The following is a 23,027-nucleotide window of genomic DNA, read 5'->3' as shown; positions in this document are numbered from 1 at the left end:
TCAAATCAAACAGACATAGGCGTGGTACAATATTTAAGCAGTAGCTGCTTCCTGCTGTACCTGTTATGCAAAGGGCAGTTTTGTTAGCAAAGCCAAAAAGAATCCTACTCTACTTTTTTGTTGTTTTAGTGTTTGGACAGCTAAAAATGCATAGTGAGCACTCAGCCAGTTCTGACAATCTGAGATATAAAGAGGTATTTTTCTATCAAAGAAGCTTTAGATAAAGTTTTTCTTGGCATGTCTGCATTTTCCAGTAAATAGATGGTCAACTATGGAAAAGCCAAGGAAGTTTGTGTGTTGGGGAATGTACATTTGAGAAAGTGGCAGAGTACAATTGACACCCTGTGAATATATGTGTCAGCTGTTTTTAATGGATATAAATCATAAATTTTAATTCATTTATACGTGCATTGTTTATTTTCAACAGATTAATCAACAGTTGATGCTTCTTCTTAATTGATGAGTTTTTAATTTCTGTCTTAAAACAGCTATTGGGAGACCATTTTCTTTTCTTGCATTTTTTTTCCCCAATTAGGGATTATTTCATCAGGTTGCAAAAGCACTGAAGCAACTTTTTTTTTTGCTCTGAAATTACCATTTTAGATCATTCCTTCCCAATTCAGTTTGCTTTCTGTCCTGTCCTATTTTTAAGCAGTCCCTTGATCCCTTATAACAATTGCACTGGATTTCTGCATTATTGTAAGAAGGCATTGGGGAAGCAGAATAGTCCTAATTGACCATTGATACCATTTCTACTGTCAATAAATGTCAGCATATTTTGGGAAAGGGAAGGAGAGGCTTTTGTCCACCTTCAAACCTTAATTTCCTCAAAACTAGCACATCATTTTTGCTCTTGTCCTTTTTATGTTTTTGCCTGCCAGGATGTTTCCCACACCAATCAATTATGTTCTATTATTTTGACTGTATCCCACTCTTTGCCTGCCAAATGAATTAGGATTAAAATTATTGATCGATGGTTGCCAGTTGCTTCTGCAAACATACACACCCATGCCCTAATCACAGCAAGGATATTACACCAATTAATAATGTTTGCAGTGCATTTTTTGGCATGAAATGTTAACATTAGTGGCAGGTAAAAAGAGAACCCAAGCCATCATTTTAATACATTTGTCTGCACAGAAATTGGAATATCTTAGACCAAAAGCCATTTCTATCATGTCTCAGATTGCAGTAATATAATTGCCATAGAAAACACTTCCAACAGAAAATTGTACGTCTGTAGATATTCTGTATAAATACACAGCAGATTGACCGAAAGAACAGAAAAAAGTTCCACATCATATTAACCCTTCTTATACTTGGGGGTTATGGCTGTTCCATCCCAGGTCTAAATAAGAAATCTTTGTTCCATCAGGTATCTGCTGAAAAAGATACTGAAAAATGAACATTATGATTTATTTCGATCTTCAGGCATTATTTTCAAATGTTAACCAAGCTTCTCATTAACCAGATGTTGTTATTGTTCAACTGCAGGACTCCGACACTTCCACTTGAGTTGTCAGGGTCCTTTCTGATGTTCTCCAAACAGCATTGAAAAGCTTCCCTATTACCACCACTTTGCTTGAAAGGTTTCTATAGACCTACAGTAGAATGTAGAAATGATGGGACAATCTGTACCATTTGTTTTAATGATTACAGCATCGAAACAATGGCATTACAATAAAATAGCAAAAAGGAGAGAGTTTCCATTAGGGTTAGAGGAGAGAACCCTGAATGGGCATGTAAAAGGTTCCATATATGCAAATATGAAGGGAAGGGAAGGGAAGGGAAGGAGCAAGGAGGAACGGAAACAATTCCTAAAAGGAAAATTAAGATACTGGACATCCACATGAAATGAGGCAATGAGGGCTGCCTCCTTTCATGGATGTGAAAAATAGGAGCAGGGGAAGAACAAATCAGGGTCTGTAGAGATTATAGTTCAGAATAAGCACCAGTTTAATCCTGTTACCAAACAATTGTAATCTGGGCTGGCTTCAGAAATGGCCAGGAACAGCGTGAGACAATTTAGGCTGCTGTACAGAATTGCCCTAGGTAAAGTTGTTCACTAATTCAGAGTATAAATCCTAGGAATATTGTTTATTTTATAGCTGCTTTGTGACTTAACTCAATTTACTAAAATATATATACTGTATATTTCTGCCACAAGTGCAGTACACTACATTGGCTGCAACTGTAAAAAAAATTAAGTTAAAGGAGCAGGGGGGGGGGATTCTGGAATAAAAATTATAAAGTTCAGAACAAGATATGAATTTCTGAACCACTAATGAATACTCCAGATTTTTAGCAAAGTATGCAGCTGAGATCATAAGAAACATCTTCCTTATGTATGTGTGCATCTCTATACTCCTCCTTTACTTTTCATATGTTGATATGTTTATGGGTGACATAAATCGGTATATATGTTTCAACATAAAATGTCACTGCAAATTGCATAAGGAAATGTAAGATTTGGGTTGTATGCTTAAAAAAAATGAAAAGTTCATTTTTCAAGGTGGCGCAGTGGTTAAATGCAGCACTGCAGGCTACTGCTAGATCAGCAGTTCAGCGGTTCAAATCTCACCGGCTCAGGGTTGACTCAGCCTTCCATCCTTCCGAGGTGGGTAAAATGAGGACCCAGATTGTTGGGGGCAATATGCTGACTCTCTGTAAACCGCTTAGAGAGGGCTGAAAGCCCTATGAAGCGGTATATAAGTCTACTGCTATTGCTATTGCTATTTCCAGTTTCACTTTCTGTTGCTAAAGAAATAGAATATTTCTTTTTATCTTTCCTCCTCCAGGAGAATATATTGTAAGGTGTGTCTAATATGGAAAAGGCAGCTAAAATTTTACACAAGTTTGGGATGTTTTGAGCAAGAGACAGCAAAGTATCTTAATACCTGTAGAAGGAAATCTCAATCTTATGTCAGAATATCAGTCACATGAATGATGGTGCTAAATTTGGTGATTATTCTCATTCTAAATTTACAGTGATTCTGATTTTTGGGCCCCATATATGTTTAATAAATTATTGTTTGTTACTTTCATCTGGTTTTTGGACCAACCTACTGGATCTTGAGACAATTCTATAAAATAACTTTTCACTGTCGAATATATAGAAAATACATTACCATTTTCTCCATCTTGGAGTCTAACATTTTTGTACAATGTATGTAATTTTCTTTTAAAATGGTGATAGGCTTGAAATAGTGGCAAATAGCAATAGCAGTATAGCAATAGCAGTTAGACTTATATACCGCTTCATAGGGCTTTCAGTCCTCTCTAAGCGGTTTACAGAGTCAGCATATCGCCCCCATAGTCTGGGTCCTCATTTTACCCACCTCGGAAGGATGGAAGGCTGAGTCAACCTTGAGCCGGTGAGATTAGAACCGCTGAACTGCAGATAACAGTCAGCTGAAGTGGCCTGCAGTACTGCACCTTAACCACTGCGCCACCTCGGCCCAGATCTGTAGCTCGGGTGAGGGTGATTGTGGGGGTTCGCTCTGCGAGCTTGTGGATTGGTTTCCGAACCTTTCATTACCAGGTTAGCTAACAGTGGAATTTAGGGGGTGTCAGTGTCAGTGTTCTTCTGCTTATAAGGGCTTGTGATAAGCTTCTCAATTATTTTATAGGCTTCTTCCTCTTCCTTAGGGTATGTTGCAGTGTTTGTATGAATGGGAAATACTAAGACTTTCTTTGCTGAGGGTAACTTCAACACATGTTGAAAGGATCAAGATAAAACATTTAATATTGGCAGGTATTTGAGATTTATTAGTTCAGCTTATCTTGCCCCCAACCCCCAAATATTGCATGATGGCCTTGATGGCCATGTGACTATCTCTGAAAACCATTGTCTGGAGACTTGTGGATTTTATTGGCCACTGTGAAAATGAGACTGCTGAACTTTGATACAGCAGACACTGTTTATGCTTTTCTGAAATACAGAATGGGAAGTACAGATTTGCATTCTACAAAGATTTTACTCACTTATTGGAAAATAACTCATGTTCTATCAGCACTTTTATTCTGTCCAGCACAGCATGCCATTTATATTAGCTATTAAATAGGATTGAATACTGAGTTCCACTGCAAGTCTACAATTAAAAGCTATCAAACTTAGCATATGGAACTATATTTTTAGATACTGTAGAAAATAGATGAACTCAAAAGAATTTGGGAGATTCATTAGGAATTTAATCTTAATAAAGAGGTTTGGCTCTAGCCAAACAGACTTCATTACTAGAGTGTACAATTAGCCAACGCAGTACAGAATACTAAGTAAATATTTACTATTGTGTCAAAGGTGCAGTTTGTATGTGTTGGAACTGCCCACTGCACTTCAGAGCAGTCAATATAAATAACAAGACAAACTTTATAGTAGGTTGTTATTGAAATACCATTATTATGATACATGTGTGCAATCACAAATCGTTCTTGCTTAGAAATGTGTATGTGACTAAATGTGGATTAGCTAATGGCTTTGTGCTGTTTGAAATCCCTTAGATTGCTTGTATGTATGCATGCATGCATGCATGCATGTATGTATGTATTATTATTATACAATTGTATCACAGCGGCCAGTTGTTTCGCCGGATTTGGCATTGGTTACTAGTCGGGCCCCACCCCGGGGCCTAGGACGTTGTAACGTATTTTCGTAATATGCGTGCAGATCCAAGCAGTGCGGCTTTTTGCATTTGACTGATGGTGTTTTTGTCAATTTTTAACTGTTTTAAATGTAATTCCAGTGCTTTTGGAATAGCACCCAGTGTGCCAATTACCACTGGAATTGCCACTGCTGGTTTGTGCCATAGTCGTTGAATTTCAATTTTTAAGTCCTGGTATTTTGCGATTTTTTCATGTTCCTTCTCGGCGACCCTGTTATCACCTGGTATTGCGATGTCTATGATTGTGACCTTATTTTTCTCAACCAGTATGATCTCTGGTGTATTATGTGCCAGTATTTTGTCTGTTTGTATACGGAAATCCCACAAGATCTTGACCATCTGATTTTCGGTGACTTTTTCAGGCTGATGTTCCCACCAGTTTGTTGCTGTTTTAATATTATAATTTTTGCACAAATTGCAATGGATCATTTGTGCTACTGAATTGTGCCGCAATTTATAATCAGTCTGCGCGATTTTTTTACAGCAGCTGAGTATGTGATCAACAGTTTCATCAGCTTCTTTGCAAAGTCTGCATTTGGCATCATCAGAGGATTTTTCGATTTTGGCCTTAATGGCATTTGTGCGGATAGCTTGTTCTTGCGCAGCCAGGATTAGTCTCTCTGTTTCTTTCTTTAATGTACCTGTTGTTAACCATAACCAAGTTTGTTCACTGTCCACTTTATCTTTTATTTTTTCCAGAAATTGGCCATGCAGTGCTTTGTTCTGCCAACTCTCCATTCTTGATTTTATCACATCTTTTCTGTATTCTTGTTTCGTCTGTTGGGCCTTCAGTAGATTTTTGTTCTTTACTTTACTTTACTAATAGATGTTCTTGACTTTCTTTTAAATAATCAGCCAGTGCATGTTTTTCTTCTTCAACTGTTTGCTTCACTTGTAATAATCCTCTGCCACCTGATTTTCGGGGCAGATATAGTCTATCAGTATCACCACGTGGATGTAAACTGTAGTGCATTGTCATTAGTTTCCTGGTTTTTCGGTCCAAAATGTCCAAATCAGCTTGTGTCCAGTTAACTATACCAGCTGTGTATCTTATAACTGGTATTGCCCAGGTATTTATGGCCTTGATTGTATTTCCACCATTCAATTTAGATTTCAAAATTTTCCTAACTCTGTTGGTGTACTCTCGCTTGACAATAGTTTTTACTTCTCCATGCTTGATGTTATCCAACTGCAGAATGCCTAAGTATTTGTAGGCTTCATTTTCATTGCATTTAATTAGTTGGCCATTGGGCATTTCAATTCCCTCACATGCAGTGATTTTGCCCCTTTTTATGGATACAGTGGCGCATTTTTCCATGCCAAACTGCATTGAAATCTCGGTGCTGAATACTTGGACCGTGTTTGTCAATGATTGGATTTCTATTTCTGACTTTCCATAGAGTTTCAAATCATCCATATATAGTAAATGCGAAATTTTTTCAGCTTCTTTGGCTGTTTGGTAGCCTAATTTCATTTTTTTTTAAGATTACTGATAGTGGGATCATTGCGATGATGAACAGAAGAGATGAAAGTGAATCACCCTGGAAAATTCCTCGCTTGATATTAACCATTCCATAGATCTCATTCCCTACTGCCAACTCAGTACTCCATTGTTTCATCGCCTTTTCAGTAAAGGATGTAATATTTTTGCTAATGCTAGTTGTTTCTAAGCATTTTATGATCCAACTATGTGGCAGTGAGTCAAATGCCTTTTTGTAATCAATCCAGACCATATTCAAGTTCGTTTTTCTGTTCTTACAATTTTCTAATATCATTTTATCAATTAGGAGCTGATCTTTTGTGCCCCTGCTCCTTCTTTTGTTGCCTTTTTGCTCTACTGGCAAGATGTTGTTTGTTTGCAAATAATCCATCATGTTATCTGCAATAATTATTTATTATAATAATTATATATGTATATAATGTATATGTGTGTGTGTGTGTGTGTGTGTGTGTTTATTTGTGCTGATAAATAAATAAAGGGAGACTAGTATAGATCTATTTCAAGCTATTTAGCTCTCATCAGCTAGCCATACCCTTACTGGGATTCGAACCTGTGCTGTATTGCATCTTAGGCAAACGTCTTAGCCATCAAGCCACAGGTCTCCTCCTTATCAGCTGAAGCCAGGGAAGAAGGTATATATTAGTGTCACAACCCCTGGTAAGCCCCAATTATGGGAGGAAGCTAACTGCTTCCAACATCTGTCAATCGGCTCGTCACAAGAGTCCATCACGACAGAAACAGGCTAGCTGATGAGAGCTAAATAGCTTGAAATATATCTATACTAGTCTCCCTTTATTTATTTATCAGCACAAATAAAAACACATATATAACAAAAGGCAACAGTAAAAATATTGGGTTTCTGTCGTGATGGACTCTTGTGACGAGCCGATTGACAGATGTTGGAAGCAGTTAGCTTCCTCCCATAATTGGGGCTTACCAGGGGTTGTGACACTAATATATATATATATATATATATATATATATATATATATATATATTTGGGGTCTTTCATTACTTAGCATATCCATGCCTATCTATCCAAGATGCTGCAGTTTACATTATCCAAGATGATGCCTTTATATTATTATCAATAAGAATAATACCGTAATAGGTTTTCAAAGGTTTTTGAGAACTTTTCATCTGTGCCATGACAGAGCAGAGGAAGCGACCCAAAGCTAGATGGCAGAACTGAGAACAACACTGCAAGTTTTTCTCAGAATATTTCTCCAATAATATCAAAATATGATATCGAGTATGATATCTTTTTCACAGTTTGAGCAAAATTGGTTATATGTTTTAATGTATAGTTTGTAAATTGCCTATGGCTGCAAAGTGAGAATACATTGTGTGTGTGTCTGTGTGTGTGTCTGTGTGTGTGTTTGTGTGTGTGTCTGTGTGTGTATTTCACAGGCCAATCACTTTAAATAATGCATCTGAATAAATTCTAAATTTCCCTTGGTTGAAGTAGGATATTTTTACACGTGACTATCCTGAAAGCCTTTAATTTGGTTTATGAAATCTGGAGGTACAAATACATCCAATTGTGGTTCTTAAAACATTATGTCCGTGTTCAACTGCATTGGATTAACTGTTGAATATTCAATTTGCATGCTTTATTTCAATTTTTACAGCTAAATTTCATCCATACTATAGAGTTGTATTCGCAATGTTAAAGTTATACACATTATCATTAAAAACTTTTTGCTTATACAATTCTAAAATGAATACATACATACATACATGCATACATGCATACATACTGAATAATGCATCCAACTAATAATGATTGAAATTAAAGTAAAGGAGAAACCAGCAAATGAATTTCACCACAAATAATAAAAGATTTATATAGGCTGTGGTGTGCAAATTAGATACGGCAAATCAAAGAAGAAATGAAATTGTTCTTAGGTTTACTCTATCTAAACACCAAAGTAAAACTCCGGAAGCATTAGTAGTTGTTTTAATAATAGTAGTTTTAAGCTATCTATAAGGTAAAGGTTCCCCTCACACATATGTGCTAGTCGTTCCTGACTCTAGGGGGCGGTGCTCATCTCCATTTCAAAGCTGAAGAGCCAGCGCTGTCCGAAGACGTCTCCATGGTCATGTGGCCAGCATGACTAAATGCCAAAGGTGCACAGAATGCTGTTACTTTCCCACCAAAGGTGGTTCCTATTTTTCTACTTGCATTTTTACATGCTTTTGAACTGCTTCGTTGGCAGAAGCTGGGGCAAGTAACGGGAGCTCACTCTGTTATGCGGCACTAGGGATTCAAACTACAAAACTGCTGATCTTTCTGATTGACGAGCTCAGTGTCTTAGCTTCTGAGTCACTGTGTCCCTAAGCTATCTATAAATACTATTTATTTGTAAGATTTATATACATTTCAATCTGTTTTTATTGATAGATGTGCTAGTCCAAAGTTTGTTTTTAAATTTTACTATATATCTAATGAAAAAGCCACACTATGGTGTTTTTAAATTTAAAAGAATGATAATGAAAAGAGTTTATTATATTTCATTTCAGATTACTGATATGCCATATAACATTAACTGATAAACAGATGGAGATTTTGATTTTATTTTATTACTGGGAGCCTAACTCCTACAGATTTATTACTCATGCACCATAACCATAAAAGCAAAAAAAGAAAGAATATGAAGAAGCAAGCAACAAAAGCTTTCGGACTTTGGTTCCTTTGGAATAAAAATTGGGCTGACTGTATTCAGGTTTCAGTGGAAATATGAGTTGCACAATACAAGGAATGCAAAAAAAACAACAAAAAAAAACACCCCAAACCGTTATCACCAATTTGCCTGACTGAAAAGATCCTCCGAATTCCAGTAATATACATTTAGCACACTGATCATTCTGTACATCTACACTGCCGAGCTCTGTAATTCATCTAAATTATGTGAACCCCTGATTCATGCAAGGCAAGTGAATATGGCCCTAAAGGTACTTTCTGTCATTGTTTCAATTACAGAGCTATGTGGGTAACAGGCTTGGATTTGACAGCAACTGAAGAAAGAGGATATTATATGCATGCCTTCAATCAGCTTTGTATTTGATCCTTAAAGGGAAAATTATGTGAGAGACAGGGGAGGAAAACAACAAACTAAGCAAGATCCCAATTTCAATATAATTTGGAGAAAATAACTGATTTGGGTTGGACATTTTGCCAAAATGGATGACTCAAGGCTTCCAAACAAGAAATGGAAACCAGAAGGATGCCTAAAGCCTTAAAGAAGAACAAATTGGGAAGATATGATTGACTGTAATGTTTCAAAATCAACTATAGCAAAGACGAATTTGGGTGGTTGCCCAGAACACAATTGAATGGTGATGTTCATTTAGATGCTTAATGTTGAAACAAAATAATGCATTTTAACTGCGCTTCACTTTAACATGTAACTGTTAACTCTTTCAAATTCAAAAATATGGCCTTTGGGGGCTGGAATTGTGCTTGTCCTAGGATAGCAACGAAAGTATAGAAACAGTCTAAACAAAGACAGGGCAGACAGAAGAAAAAAGTGTTAAGTATAGTATAAAACGGAACATATTTCAGATTTGTAAAACCTTTAGAACCATCTGTGTATCAATCATCAGTCATCAGCACAACACCTGATTAAATCTAACTCTCAAGACTATAAAAGTAATGGGCTATCTGTTGTAAACGTAAGGATATATTTTCATTAACACTTGGGTAGCAGAACTACCTGCATTTTTTAAATTTTCAGTGGCCATTTCCTTCATTCTGAGACTATGAAATAGCTACCCCTGACATCTGGATGTATTTTCTTTATGTACTATTTATAATTTCTATATGCAATGATTTTATCTCTCCTTTGGGACACACTGGCTGTCTTTAAATTAAGCCATTCTCAGAACAACAGTAGCACACAATACATGCATATCTGAAGTGCAAACTAGGTCATATGTGTGTCAGGCAGGCTTCTGTCTATTTCTGAAAGTCATGTGAAAATTACAAAATATTAGAAGCTTTAAAAGAAAAATAGTACTGTGGTAGCTGTAAGTGAGGGGAGGTGGTGGTTCAAGGGGTAACTCAGTGGCTAAGACACTTAGCTTGTCTATCAGAAAGATCAGCAGTTCATCAGTTCAAATCCCTAGCGCCGTATAACAGAGTAAACTCCCATTACTTGTCCCAGCTTCTGCCAACCTAGCAGTTCGAAAGCACTTAAAAATGCAAGTAGAAAAATAAGGACCACCTTTGGTGGGAAGGTAACAGCGCACCGTGTGCCTTCGGCATTGAGTCGTGCCGGCCACATGACCACTGAGACGTCTACGGACAGTGCTGGCTCTTCGGCTTAGAAACAGAGATGAGCACCGCTCCCTAGAGCCAGAAACGACTAGCATCCATGTGCGAGGGGAACTTTTACCTTTACCTAGTTGTAACTGATAGCATGAAAATCATAGACAATACAAAATTCCAGTATAAAGCAAGGTCCATCCTCAGTTTGAATACAAAGCCAAAAAAATACTTGAGAGGAGAAAAAAGAGACCGGCTGCTGCCAATTACGTCCCAAAGACCCATTAGATCACACAGGGTCGGCCTCCTCCGGGTTCCGTCTACCAGCCAATGCCATCTGGCTACTACCCGGGGGAGGGCCTTCTCTGTGGCAGCTCCGGCCCTCTGGAACGAACTCCCCGCAGAGATTCAGACCCTCACCTCTCTCCAGGCCTTCCGAAAAGCCGTCAAAACCTGGCTTTGCCGGCAGGCCTGGGGTTGATGAGTTCCCCTCCCCTCTCGACCTGTGTGGTTGTGTGATTCTTGGCTATTTTAACTATTTGTATTGTGTTCTATGTTTCCCCTTTCCCCTTTTGAGTTGTTCGCCGCCCTGAGTCCCTCCCGGAAAAGGGCGGCATATAAATAAAACAAATCTAAATCTAAATCTTTCTCTGACTTTGAATAGTCATTCAAACTGGGCATCAGTCATGTTTTCCTGGGAAGGGTATTCCGTAAGCAGAGCCCTGCCAACTAGAAGCCCCTGTTCATTGCTCCCTGGCAGGGGAGACCAAAAGATTCATTCAAGTATTTAATGGGAAGAGGCATCCCTGAGATAACACAGCTGTCCAGAACTTTAAAAATCAATAGCACAGCTCAGAAATGATTGGCAACCATTGAAGCTACCAAAGCCTTGGTATGATTTTTGTTCATTCTTAATCCTGCCTGTTGAAAACCTTCTGAGGTTGGATAGGGGTTGTAGGAGGAAAGGAGGGAAAAGGTGGTACAGTGCATATTTTTCTCCTCTGTGTGATCCATCCACCACACAGAATTTGCTATAGATTGCCTTTTAATAAAGGAAGCCCTGAGATGCATTTGTTGTGTCTTAGAAAGCAGCCCTGCTTTTTAGAATCTGCTTTCCCTATTTTCTCTAAAGGAAATCTAGTTATAAAATGGTAACAAAGGGCCACAGGAGGACAGTATAATGCTATTCAGATTCAACTCAGATTCAGTTGACTTGACATAAGTAATTGAACTGGATTGGTTTAAGGAAAATATGCTCAAATCTAATAATAAAATTAAATTGCCAAGTAGTCAACTTGCACATCTAATCATCTTCCCAAAGAGCCAAAATGTGTTCTCCAAGCCTTCTTTTCACTTTTTGTAATCATTTTCCTTTATTAGAAATGATGTTGCCAGCCTGAAGCCTGACTACTTCAACAGTCAGCAGTAAATAAATCACTCCTACCCCCCACCTTGTTTTCTCTTTCGCAGAAAAAAGTTGCTTCCTATTTACAAAAGAAGTAATCTAATCTGCATAGGTTCTATGGGTTGCGCTTGTGTTTTGTTGTAATTATGCTTCTTCTTTCAGTGTAAACTAAAATTTGGACTACAGTCCTCAAAGAATTTATTCCAGTTTAATCCTGTTGAAGTCAGGAGAAGAAATTTTAGGACCGCAGCAATAGTTACACAATATGTACAAAAGCAGAACTCAGTTGTTGACAATAAGGGCTGTTCTGAATAATTTAGAAAGCCTCGAGATTAGTTGTTTTATTCTGAAATGAAAACAGAATTACCACTTGGCTAATGTTCATACATACCTGGGTATTTTTTAATGTTCTTTTTTTGTCTTTCTTTATTCAATAGATTGTTTGGTTTCTACAAAGGTATCCTCCCTCCAATCTTGGCTGAAACACCCAAAAGAGCAGTAAAGGTAAGTTAATCTCCAGTGTCCCCAAAGACAGAAAAAATTACAACACTGGGATTACTGTGGGGTCCTTGGTACTCTCTAATTGTGATTGCTTACTTGCAGCTGTTTCATTATCCAACTAAGTACAGTCATCAGTGCTCCATGGCTCAACTCTGAGCTACAAAGATTTTCTTCTAATTGGGATTACTAAAAGTAAGAAAGTAATTTTACTTCCTTTCCAAGCAGTGGTACGTTCTGGATCCTGTTGCAACCGGTATGCTGCAATGAGGCTGGGCATCCAACACGTGCATGTGTGCACCAAGCGTGCAGCGCACGCTTGCATACTTACCGCCCGCAATGCTCCGTGACACTTCAGCTGCTCAGCAGAGCATTTTGTAGGCACCATACACTCCATGCACATGCGTGAAAGCCCCGATCAGCTCAAATACAGGTAAGGAGGGCGGGCAGGCGGGCCCTCAGAGCACCGTACCAGAATAGTACCTGGTGCTCCCAGCAGGCACCAGTACACCCATACCAGAGCGTACCGGTCATATCCCACCACTGCTTCCAAGATACCAGGCCAGAAGACATTAGGAGGGAGTGGAGAAGCCTCTCCAGCTATGGGTGCAGAAGAACTCTACCGCTCCTAACTAGCAGGCAGGTCGCCCTACATTTGGATGCTTTACAACTGACTCACATTTATAACAGTCGCAGTGTCCCGGGAGGGTCACTTGAACCTCTTTTGCAACCTTCTGAGAAGCAAAGTCTCTGGGGAAGGCAGATTCACTTATCAACAAGTTGCTTCTCTCCTTGATTAGTTTCCACCCATAGCTTCTTGTCCTACCCTCAGGAGCATTGGAGAATAGCTTGACTCCCTCTTTGTGGCAACCCCTGAGATATTGGAACACTGCTATCATGTCTCCCCTAGTCCTTCTTTTCATTAAACTAGACATACCCAGTTCCTAAAACCGTTCTTTACATGTTTTAGCCTTCAGTCCCCTAATCATCTTTGTTGCTCTTCTCTGCACTCTTTCTAGAGGCTCCACATCTTTTCTACATCGTGGCGACAAAAACTGAATGCAGTATTCCAAGTGTGCCCTTACCAAGGCATTATAAAGTGATATTAACACTTCACGTGATCTTGATTCTATCCCTCAATTTTTGCAGCCTAGAAATGTATTGGCTTTTTTGGCAGCTGCTGCACACTGTTGGCTCATATTTAAGTGGTTGTCCACTAGGACTCCAAGATCCCTCTCACAGTTACTACTATTGAGGAAGGTACCACCTATACTGTACCTGTGCATTTCGTTTTTCTTGCCTAAATGTAGAACCTTACTTTTAAATTGTCTCAGGGGAGCTCTGAATCTTAAATTTACTACATGGGCTCCCAATATGCTTTTTCTGATTTGGATAGGTAATTGCAAGGTGTCCCTAGGACATGACCAAAATAGTCAGTGATAACCACTAACCCTTCTGTTTCCAGCATGGACATTTTACAGTGATTTGTCACTTAAACAGAAAGCAGAGATTCCACAGCAAATTAAGAGAAGTGTTGAATCCATTGAAAACAAAGCCCTTCTATTTCCATAGCCAGAATAAGAATAAAATTCAGCCAGCCCTGAAGCTGGCCCCCTCCTTTTCCCTCCAGCCTTACCCCCCACAGCTTCTGCCCAGTTTATTCATTTATTTTACAAAACATTTAGGACTTGCTTTCTCTGTGCTTATGTGGAATCGTATTAAATGATACAATCCAGACTTTTTTTTAAAAAAAATAAAAAAATAAACCGTGCATCAGAGATGCAGAAAAATGTTACACTGGGGCTAGATAAATGCAAGGCTGTGTCCACAAATATTTGAATCTGTTGGAAAATAAATGAAGAGTTAAGCAACTTTCAATGAAGCTTTGCAACAAACTGCAATGGTGTTGATTGTCTTTGTTTAGAGTTCTGCCTTTCCGTTTCAATTCTTCCTCTTTTTTTTCTCCTCTGCATTTATTTTAGTTTTTTCTTTCTTTCTGTGAGTTAGCATTTTATACATATGAAGTCATAATTGGGGTATTTTTTTCAGGAGGTTTCCATTTTGCTTTTGGGGGGGGGAATGGAACAATCCTAGGTACATTATTCTGAAACTACAATAATGTAGATTGTAAAGTAGTTTGTCTTTCTTTCTCTCGAGAAAAAAATACTATTAGGAAAAACACTATCCAAAAGGAACACCAAACATTATCTTCTTGTATTTAACTCAGAGCTAGACCTACAGTTATTGAGTAGTTTAACACTGAGTTAGCATTTGATGCCATTGATTAGCTATAATGGCATTCATCCCCCTTAAGACTTTCCCTTTATGATAGGGGCAACTGCAAATGTTGCAAGTCTTTTGAGGACTTTCTGACAATGCCTTTAAGAGATTATAATATAATATAAGAGATCATGATGCCTTTAATAATGTAAGCTAAACTGCATAAACCACTTTAAAAAGTATAGAAAGCTGAGTGTCTTGCAGATGCCACACTATGTTATTGACCACAGCAGCCTGATTTTACCGCCTAAAAAAGATGGAATTCAATACCTGGGAGCTGCCTTACGTTTCCAGTACAATTGTTGTCGTTGTTGTTTTGCTATGCATAGTTTGAAAAAAAACATGGAGTGCTTGATTTTAATTTTTTTTAAATGATAATTTACAAGCATGTGCACAACATCTCACATATTTTTGTGACAAATAAAATATGCTTACCAATAAACCTCTCACACAGCAATTAGCTCATTAAGCTGATGCAAACATTTTGTTAAATATGGACTTCAATTATTGTAGATTTTAGAAAGAAACTTACTGTCGAAAAAGATTTTCACAGTTTTTTTCAGTGTTAAATAATGGCTTAATCATTGGGAAATTTTAGATAGCCCTGTTTTATTCGGAGTTCTTTACTCATGGAAATGAAAGTCAGGGCTTTCTGATCACAGAATTTCACATTTGGAGGCTGGGGGAGTGTACCAGATATTCCTTGGAATCGCTTCCACATTTGATACTGTAATTTAAGTTCTATTGTGGTAATTTTGCACAGCTGCATCTCTACCTGCCATTTTCATCTTGGTTACTTTCAGAGAAAAGCTGCCTTGAATTATAGAACTGCTGGGCTGATAAAAGATCATTCAGATAAACAAACAAGGCTGAGTTCCTGTTGAGAAGAAAAATATAATTGTCTATTCCTTTCGTAAATCCATTTGCATGTAAAAATAAAGCCATTATAATTAAGGTAGTATGTCACTTGGACGCCATGTGTCAAAGACAATTTCATTTTGAAGAATTCAGATCCTTTCTCACTGTGTTTGTGCCTCTTTCTGTCTTTCTTCCTCCACCCTCCTAAAAGAAAGCTGGAAACTCTGAAGGATGAAAAGCCAAACTTTATAGCCCAGATTTAGTCTGGACTTGAAGAAAAGACATGAACAGTGCCACTACAATGCTTAACAGATGATCTTGTTGGGCAAATACATCTTTTGCATGTGTTTCCAGACTTTTTTTATATTAAGGCTATTTGGACATATGGTAAATACCGGATTTCCCTCACCCCCACACCCGTGGAACTTAAGATTTATACGTGTCTTTGCCAGATGAACAGCATCTTTCTTTGGATTTTGTGATGAAAGCATTTTTTAACTTAATGGAACTTTTAGAATTCTTAAGTAATAAAAATATTTAGAGATGTTCAGTAAAGTAAACCATAGTAAGCCATGCAAGGAAAAATTACTAGGGTTTGTTTGTTTGTTTGTTTTAGGTTTTTTTTTTTTTTGGACAAATTAAATTTGCACTCAGTTGTTTTCTCCATTTCAACTTGATATTTGCTTTGGTTTTGTTCAGCTTCAGAAATGTAATAAAAACCAAAATGTCTACATAACTAATTTTTTATACGCGTTTAGAAAACAACTGATATTTTGAATGCAAATTTTTAATAAAGATATAACAGAAACATGAAGAATATAAAAATTCCATGAAATATATTCCATGAAAATCCAACTGATTTCTTGTACCAAGTACTTATAGTTACCCTTCCTTAATTTTTACAGCCTTTCTCATCAACCAATTGTTTTTTGCAGTTTTTTTCAAATCCCTTAAACTATTTACTTTTCCTGTATAATGAACCAAATTTTATACCCACTTTCACAGGAATAAAACTCACTGGACTTCAGTGAATTCTTTCAAACTAAATTAGTCCTAGGAAAATGGGTTGCAAATGTATTATTGAGGTTTCTAGACTTCATTCACTACAATTAAGATAATTAATAGTAATAAATCAATTAGTTATGATGTATAATGCTTGTAAGATTGTTTTAGTACTGGAGGAAAATACTGTGGAGCATTTTCTTAATACCTGTATTACATCTCATCCTACAAATATTTTAAAATTTAATTAATGTATTTATTTATTTGCTACAAAATGTGCTTGAACAAAAGGTGCTTGCAAATCTGCATCTGGATCTGTGCTGTGGATTTGCATATAAAGTGCTAACTCTGCAGCCCTCTGGCCTGTATGCACTTTATAGAAACACCGAATAGATAGTATTTGGAAAAGATCTGGGATTTATTTTTATTTGTATTGGTCTGAAATTCAGTGGGAAGGCAAACAGGTATAATATGCATAATGCTAATGTAGTAGTAGCTATCTCAAACCTGGAAGTCTTGGATACTCTTGGAGAATAGGTAAAGAGTGTCAAACTCGTGGCCCACGGGCCAGATCCATCACACATTGGACACGCCCACCCCCGTTTTAGCAAAGAGGGAGAAAGTTGACATCCCTGGAGTATGTGGTTTAGAACAAATCAGCAATTAAGAATCAGTACAAGATCAAAATTTCTGCTGTGTCCAGTTTTTGCCACTTTTCTCTTCTTTTGCATCCCATTCTTTGAAAGATTTAGAGTCTATTCTATTATATATAAATAGGAAAAGAAAGTCATATTGTACGATTAGCTCTAACTTCCTAAGCCTCTAATCCAATACATATTTTTTTTTCATTTTAAAAACCAGTTGCGTTACTGACAAATTAAAGATTGGGTATTCTGTTTGATATCAAAATATCCTTGTATAAAAATCTAGAATGATTTTGAATTGTGTTAGTTGCTACAACAGTGATTATAACACAATATTAATTTTACTGTCAACAGATTTTGCTGGTATATTTTTGTTCATACTAAACAATAAAAATAAAGGAAAAAAGTAATGTTGTATTCACTAACTGAAATAAATAGAAAAGATTTCCATACTTTAGTAAAAGGAATATTGTTTCTGGAATAAGAAACTAAACACGTGAGAGAAGGTAGCTTACTTACTCTGAAGTAAAGTATGATGAAAGGAGTATAAAGCTTAAAGAGGACAATGCTGAGATGTGAAACTACTATAAACTTGACAGGATAATTGTAGAATACCATTTTCTCTCCCTCTCCCTCCCTCCCTCCCTCCTTCTCTCTCTCTCCCTCTCCCTCTCCCTCCTTCCCTCTCTCTGTGTATACTGTATCTTTCCAATAAATGTTTTAAATGATCTGAGAACAACATTTGTTTGATTCAGTTTTAACCAAAACCATGTGTGTAACACTAATCATTCAACAATGTACAACCAAATCAAATCATTCTTTGTCTTCTCTTAGGCTAATAAAGGTAAACAGCTTTCTGTGATAAAAATCTCTATTCTTGAGTTTTAAATTTCTCCTTATTTACTTTCCAGTTCTTCACTTTTGAACAGTACAAAAAAATACTTGGAAATGTTTCTCTATCACCAGCTTTGGTAAGTGATAGTTTGCCTTTCAGAATATACAAATGCATATAATATACTGCATTACATAGTTAGTATGTTGTCTTCAGATTAGGTAAGACAGTGGAGATAGGAAGAAAGGCAAAGTTAAAATGGATGACATACCAATGCTCTGGATACTAGTAACAAATTATTTTACTCATATATTAACAGATTTGTATATGGATGACTCTAGCAGGCAGAGCTCGCCTTGCAAAGATGCAATGCTGTTTTTGTCATTTTGACAGACACTTCCAATTCTTCCTATATCCCGGCAATGAAAAAAGAGCAGATATTTTCTCCATTAGCAGCCCCTTCGGTTTTGGAAGGAGACTTTTAGATGGCTTCTAATTGCAGAGGAACCTCTAAAACATTATATACTGTACAAATGGAGCCTTTGCTCTTGCTAGCCTGGATTTCAGTATTGTTTATGTGAATAAGGAAACCACATTGCACAGGAAACATGCAGCCTCCTATAGCAATAGCAATAGCAATAGCAGTTAGACTTATATACCGCTTCATAGGGCTTTCAGCCCTCTCTAAGCGGTTTACAGAGTCAGCAAATTGCCCCCACAGTCTGGGTCCTCATTTCACCCACCTCAGAAGGATGGAAGGCTGAGTTAACCTTGAGCCAGTGAGATTTGAACCGCTGAACTGCAGATAGCAGTCAGCTGAAGTGGCCTGCAGTACTGCACTCTAACCATTGCGCCACCTTGGCTCTTCCTGATTCCTGATTCATTAGTGCATCGGCAAACCTCCTGAAATCATTCTGCTGAAATTTTGTAGAAAAGTTCAAACGAAGAAGAAAAGGAGGAAGGATAGAAGAGAGAAAGGAAGGGAAGGGAAAAGAAGGGAAGGAAAGGAAAGGAAGGGAAATTATTTCCCTTCTCTCAGTGACACTTGCTTGGGCAATGGAAGTACACCTGATTTAAGATTTTTGTATAAGTATGAATGTTAAGAAATCCAAGGAAGTTGACTGCCCAGCCATCAATCCATATAGATGACTCTTAAATTGTTAGCAAAATGCAATTGGAAGGGACAATTAATAAATCCTTATCATCTGGAAAATATTTTTTTAGTTACATGGGTTAAGAAAGTAGGTGTATTTTGCTGAATTTTTGGCTCTTTGAGTGGAAATTTTGTGACAAGAGTAAGAAGAATGTCATATACCTGCTTATCATATAAACTGGAAAACTACTAAAATGTACATTAATAGGCAATGGAAATGAAGATTTTTACGAAATGGGCAGGATAACTTTTTTTAACATATTGTGTTTAAATACCATATTACTATTACATCACTATAATTGTCTCTGACGCATGAAAGATCCCCCTCATGCCCCCTTTAGTGTACTTCCATATTTTCCAAAGAACACAAAATATATTATTAAACATTCTGCATATCTTTTTAGCAGACAAAATGGTAATTCATCTTGCAGATGTATGTACTAGGATAAATTTCTCAGTATACTCTGAATAAATAATACAGGGTTTCATAGAGTGTAGCACATTGATGAGGCCATAGCAGAAGGAAATGGCAAGAGGTGTTCTCTATGAAGAGTCTGGAAGAAAACAAAAGATATATGTCCACGTCAGGGAGAATCTCTACAAATCTCATATGCTTGATTGCTAAGCGGAGTAAAGAAGGGATATACGGTCTGTAATACCCATCAATGAATGGTTTCAGTCCAACAGGCAGTTACTGGATTAAGAATGCTTAATGCAAGGCGTGTTCAACCTGTAATCCATATGCTGGATCTTCATATCTGAATGATCAGATTGCACAGAGAGTTCCAAAACCACTGCAGCATGAGCTTGTCCAATTTGCAATTATCATGCCTTATAAATTGGCTATGATACTGTAACTGGGCAAAGGAAAAGTACACTTGTTTGGGTTCTGGGAAGCATGGAAAATTGAAAAATATACTATTGTCAATTTAGATGACATCATCATTTTCAACAGCACTTGGCAAAAGCATCTAACACACCTGCGAAAAGTATTTAAGTGTTTGCAAGGAAGATAACTGACTGTTGTAGGGCCCAACTCCTCGTGAGCCCAACTGAAAATAAGGTATCACAGTTTGAAAGTAGCTCAAGGAATCTTTAGAACACAAACTGGCAAGATGGAAGCCATTCACAAATCAGTTCAACCCAAAAACAAAATAGCAATCTGAAACAATTATAGACTGGCATAGAGGATTCCATCTAAACTGTCATATAATGTTGCTCCTTTAACTGAACTCACTCAGAGGATAATCCTACAAAACCACTTGGCCCAAGGAACTTGAGAAGATATTTCAAAATTTTAACTTAACTGTGGTACTCCAATGTTCAAGAAGTTGAATTTTTCTCATGGCTGTCAACCAGAGGTGGGTTCCTATCAGTTCGCACCTATTCGGTAGAACCGGTTCGTCAAATCTACCAAACCGGTTAGAAGAGGTTCCACCAGTGGACCCAGAAAGCAGGCCACACCTACAGAAGAGGTTCCAAATTTTTTTGAAATTTTGACACCACTGGTGTCAACTTGATGTGTCTGAAATAAGCACTAAAAGACAGCCCTCAGAAAAAGAAGACCTCATCCCATACTTTATGGGAGAAAGGATTCCGTATATGATATGATATTCAGCCAAAAAAAAAGCATGTCATCAAATAGCCCTCAAAATTCTTCCTTCTGATGGGGAAGTACTAAAATATATTCACCAATCACCATTCTTAAAAATGGTTAGGGTCAATGTTCTTCATAGAAGATTAGCACTGCAGATTGACATTTATAAATAGTGAGATATTAAAAGGACAAAAAAGGCTCCTCAATGACCTTCAATTCCATTAAGAATATCAGCTGGTGGTTCGGTATCCCAATAAAGAACTAATTTCAAAGTTTCCTATAAAGGACTATCTGGTTTAAAGAAGAGGATGATAAAGTGAAGGGAAACATCTGAATTCATGAGAAATAATTCCAGATCTCACTCCAATCTAAAGCAACCTAGTAGGTCATCAAGGGGACTAATTTCAAGCCACCCCCCTTTCAACAAATGGAGTTTCCAATTAGCATGAAAGTATTGGAGGTGCATACAACATTCTATATCCCACATAACCCCTCCTAATGCACTGTCTACCTATCCAATGGGGATAAAGTGGAAGGAGCTCTGCTTTGAGATTTCTCTTCTATTGGAAGAGCCTAGCTTACACTGCTTGTCGGACTAACTATAGATGACTACAAGTCTGAATCATAGCGGTTCAGCTAAAAATATAGATCATGTACATCATCATATTCAATATGCAGATTATGTGAGATTGTGAGATTATTCTGAGGAATTTATAAATTACAAAGACCCAGATGTTCCATTCCACCGATACTAATGCAATGGCTCAGAGTGCCATTGTCCTTAGTAGTAATATGGTATACTCCCAGATACGTATGTTTAGTTTTGAGCCAAATTTACATTTCATTATTTACACATATTTATTGCAATTTCCCCATTTTTCTACCTCTGACTCATTTAAAGAGTCTCAGGCATTTCCTGAAATGATCCTCATTTCAGGTTTCAATTTATTCTATAGAAGATACAAGAATTACAAATAGTCTTGCTGCTGCTTTATAAGTTTTAAGCACCATCTCAATCTGTGCTGGACTTTTGTCAAGTCTGGTGAATATTATTTGTTTATATTAATAAAGTGTATTTTGGGAATGTTGTTGTGTGGTCCAGAAATCCTAACTGGAGTGGGGGGATGTGTGCCTTGAAGCCACAATCATACCAAACTTTCAGTATCTTACAGCTGCTGAATCCAAAGAAATATTTCTCTGAAATGATTCATCAATATATTTTGTGGTGTGTCTGTGTGTGAATACAGGTAGTACTGGACTTACAACCACAATTGGGACCAATTCCAATTTCCATTGCTAGGCAAGGCAGTTGCTAAGTGTGTTACAACCAATTTTATGACCTTTTTGCCATAGATAGTAAGCAAATTACTGTAGTTGTTAAGTGAATCATGGGGTCATTGACTTTGCTTGATGGCGGCCTGCTGGGAAATGGTGGTCACATGACCTGAGGACACTGCAACTGTCCTAAATACATGCTGATTGACAAGCACCCAAATTTTGATCACAGCATTGTGGGGAATGCTACAATGGCCATAAGTGCAATGGCCAGATGTGGGTTCCTATTGCTTCGGACCGGTTCAACCAAGTAGGTGGTAACTCGGTCGCCCATGCCCCGAACCAGTTCTATCAGGGGCACCATAGGCACCACCATCTTGTTTTTTGCTTCTGTGCATGTGCAGAAGTAATTTTTTACTACTGCGCATGTGCGCATAGCGTGCATCAAGTGTGCACACGGCCAAAGCACGTCCCTGAGCAAACTAGCAGTAAAAGAATCTGGAACCCACCCCTGGCAAGGGCCAGTTGTAAGTCATTTTTTCCAGTGATGCTGTAACATTAAAACAGTCACTAAACAAATGATTGTAAGTCAAGGACTACCTATATATAAATAAAGATAAGTGTCCTGTAAAACTATTGTACAATATTTTCTGGTAGGCTTTTGGAAATTTTCAATGCATTGTATTCTTTTTTTAGATATCATAGTATTGGCTGATTTCTTAAATGGAACATCTGACTCAGTACTACTGAGTCAATTATGACTTCAGTTGTGAAGTTTGTCGTGGAGAACTTACTTAAATGAATTGTTTCATTTAATTGGGAATATAGCAGCATTATACTCTATATTCTTGGCATTAGAATTAATGAGTTATCTCTTTGTTTTATATACTTCTTGTAAGTGATATAAAGAATTGTTTCTGTGAATACATGATGTACATAATAATGAGTAAAGTATTCCTGATGCAGTACTGCTTTCTTGCTAAAAAGGAAGAGGATGATATGCTTTTTCCCCCATATGTATTTCTTAAAACAGTCACAAAGCTTTTTTTCCAGC

General features: G+C 37.4%; 1 protein-coding gene across 1 annotated transcript in view; it reads left to right on the top strand.

Annotated features, from left to right (window-relative positions):
- Positions 1 to 23,027, top strand: part of SLC25A21 (solute carrier family 25 member 21) — a 285,555-nt gene that overhangs the window by 248,692 nt on the left and 13,836 nt on the right. The window contains exons 4-5 of the mRNA XM_032230978.1: positions 12,272 to 12,338; positions 18,028 to 18,087. Of these exons, the coding sequence (XP_032086869.1) occupies positions 12,272 to 12,338; positions 18,028 to 18,087 (127 nt within the window). The remainder of the gene's footprint in view (positions 1 to 12,271; positions 12,339 to 18,027; positions 18,088 to 23,027) is intronic.

Source organism: Thamnophis elegans, chromosome 1, assembly GCF_009769535.1.
Source record: "Thamnophis elegans isolate rThaEle1 chromosome 1, rThaEle1.pri, whole genome shotgun sequence".
In the NCBI taxonomy this organism is placed as follows: domain Eukaryota; kingdom Metazoa; phylum Chordata; class Lepidosauria; order Squamata; family Colubridae; genus Thamnophis; species Thamnophis elegans.
The sequence above is the reverse complement of the archived record's forward strand: the minus strand, read 5'-3'. Positions and strand labels throughout refer to the sequence as shown.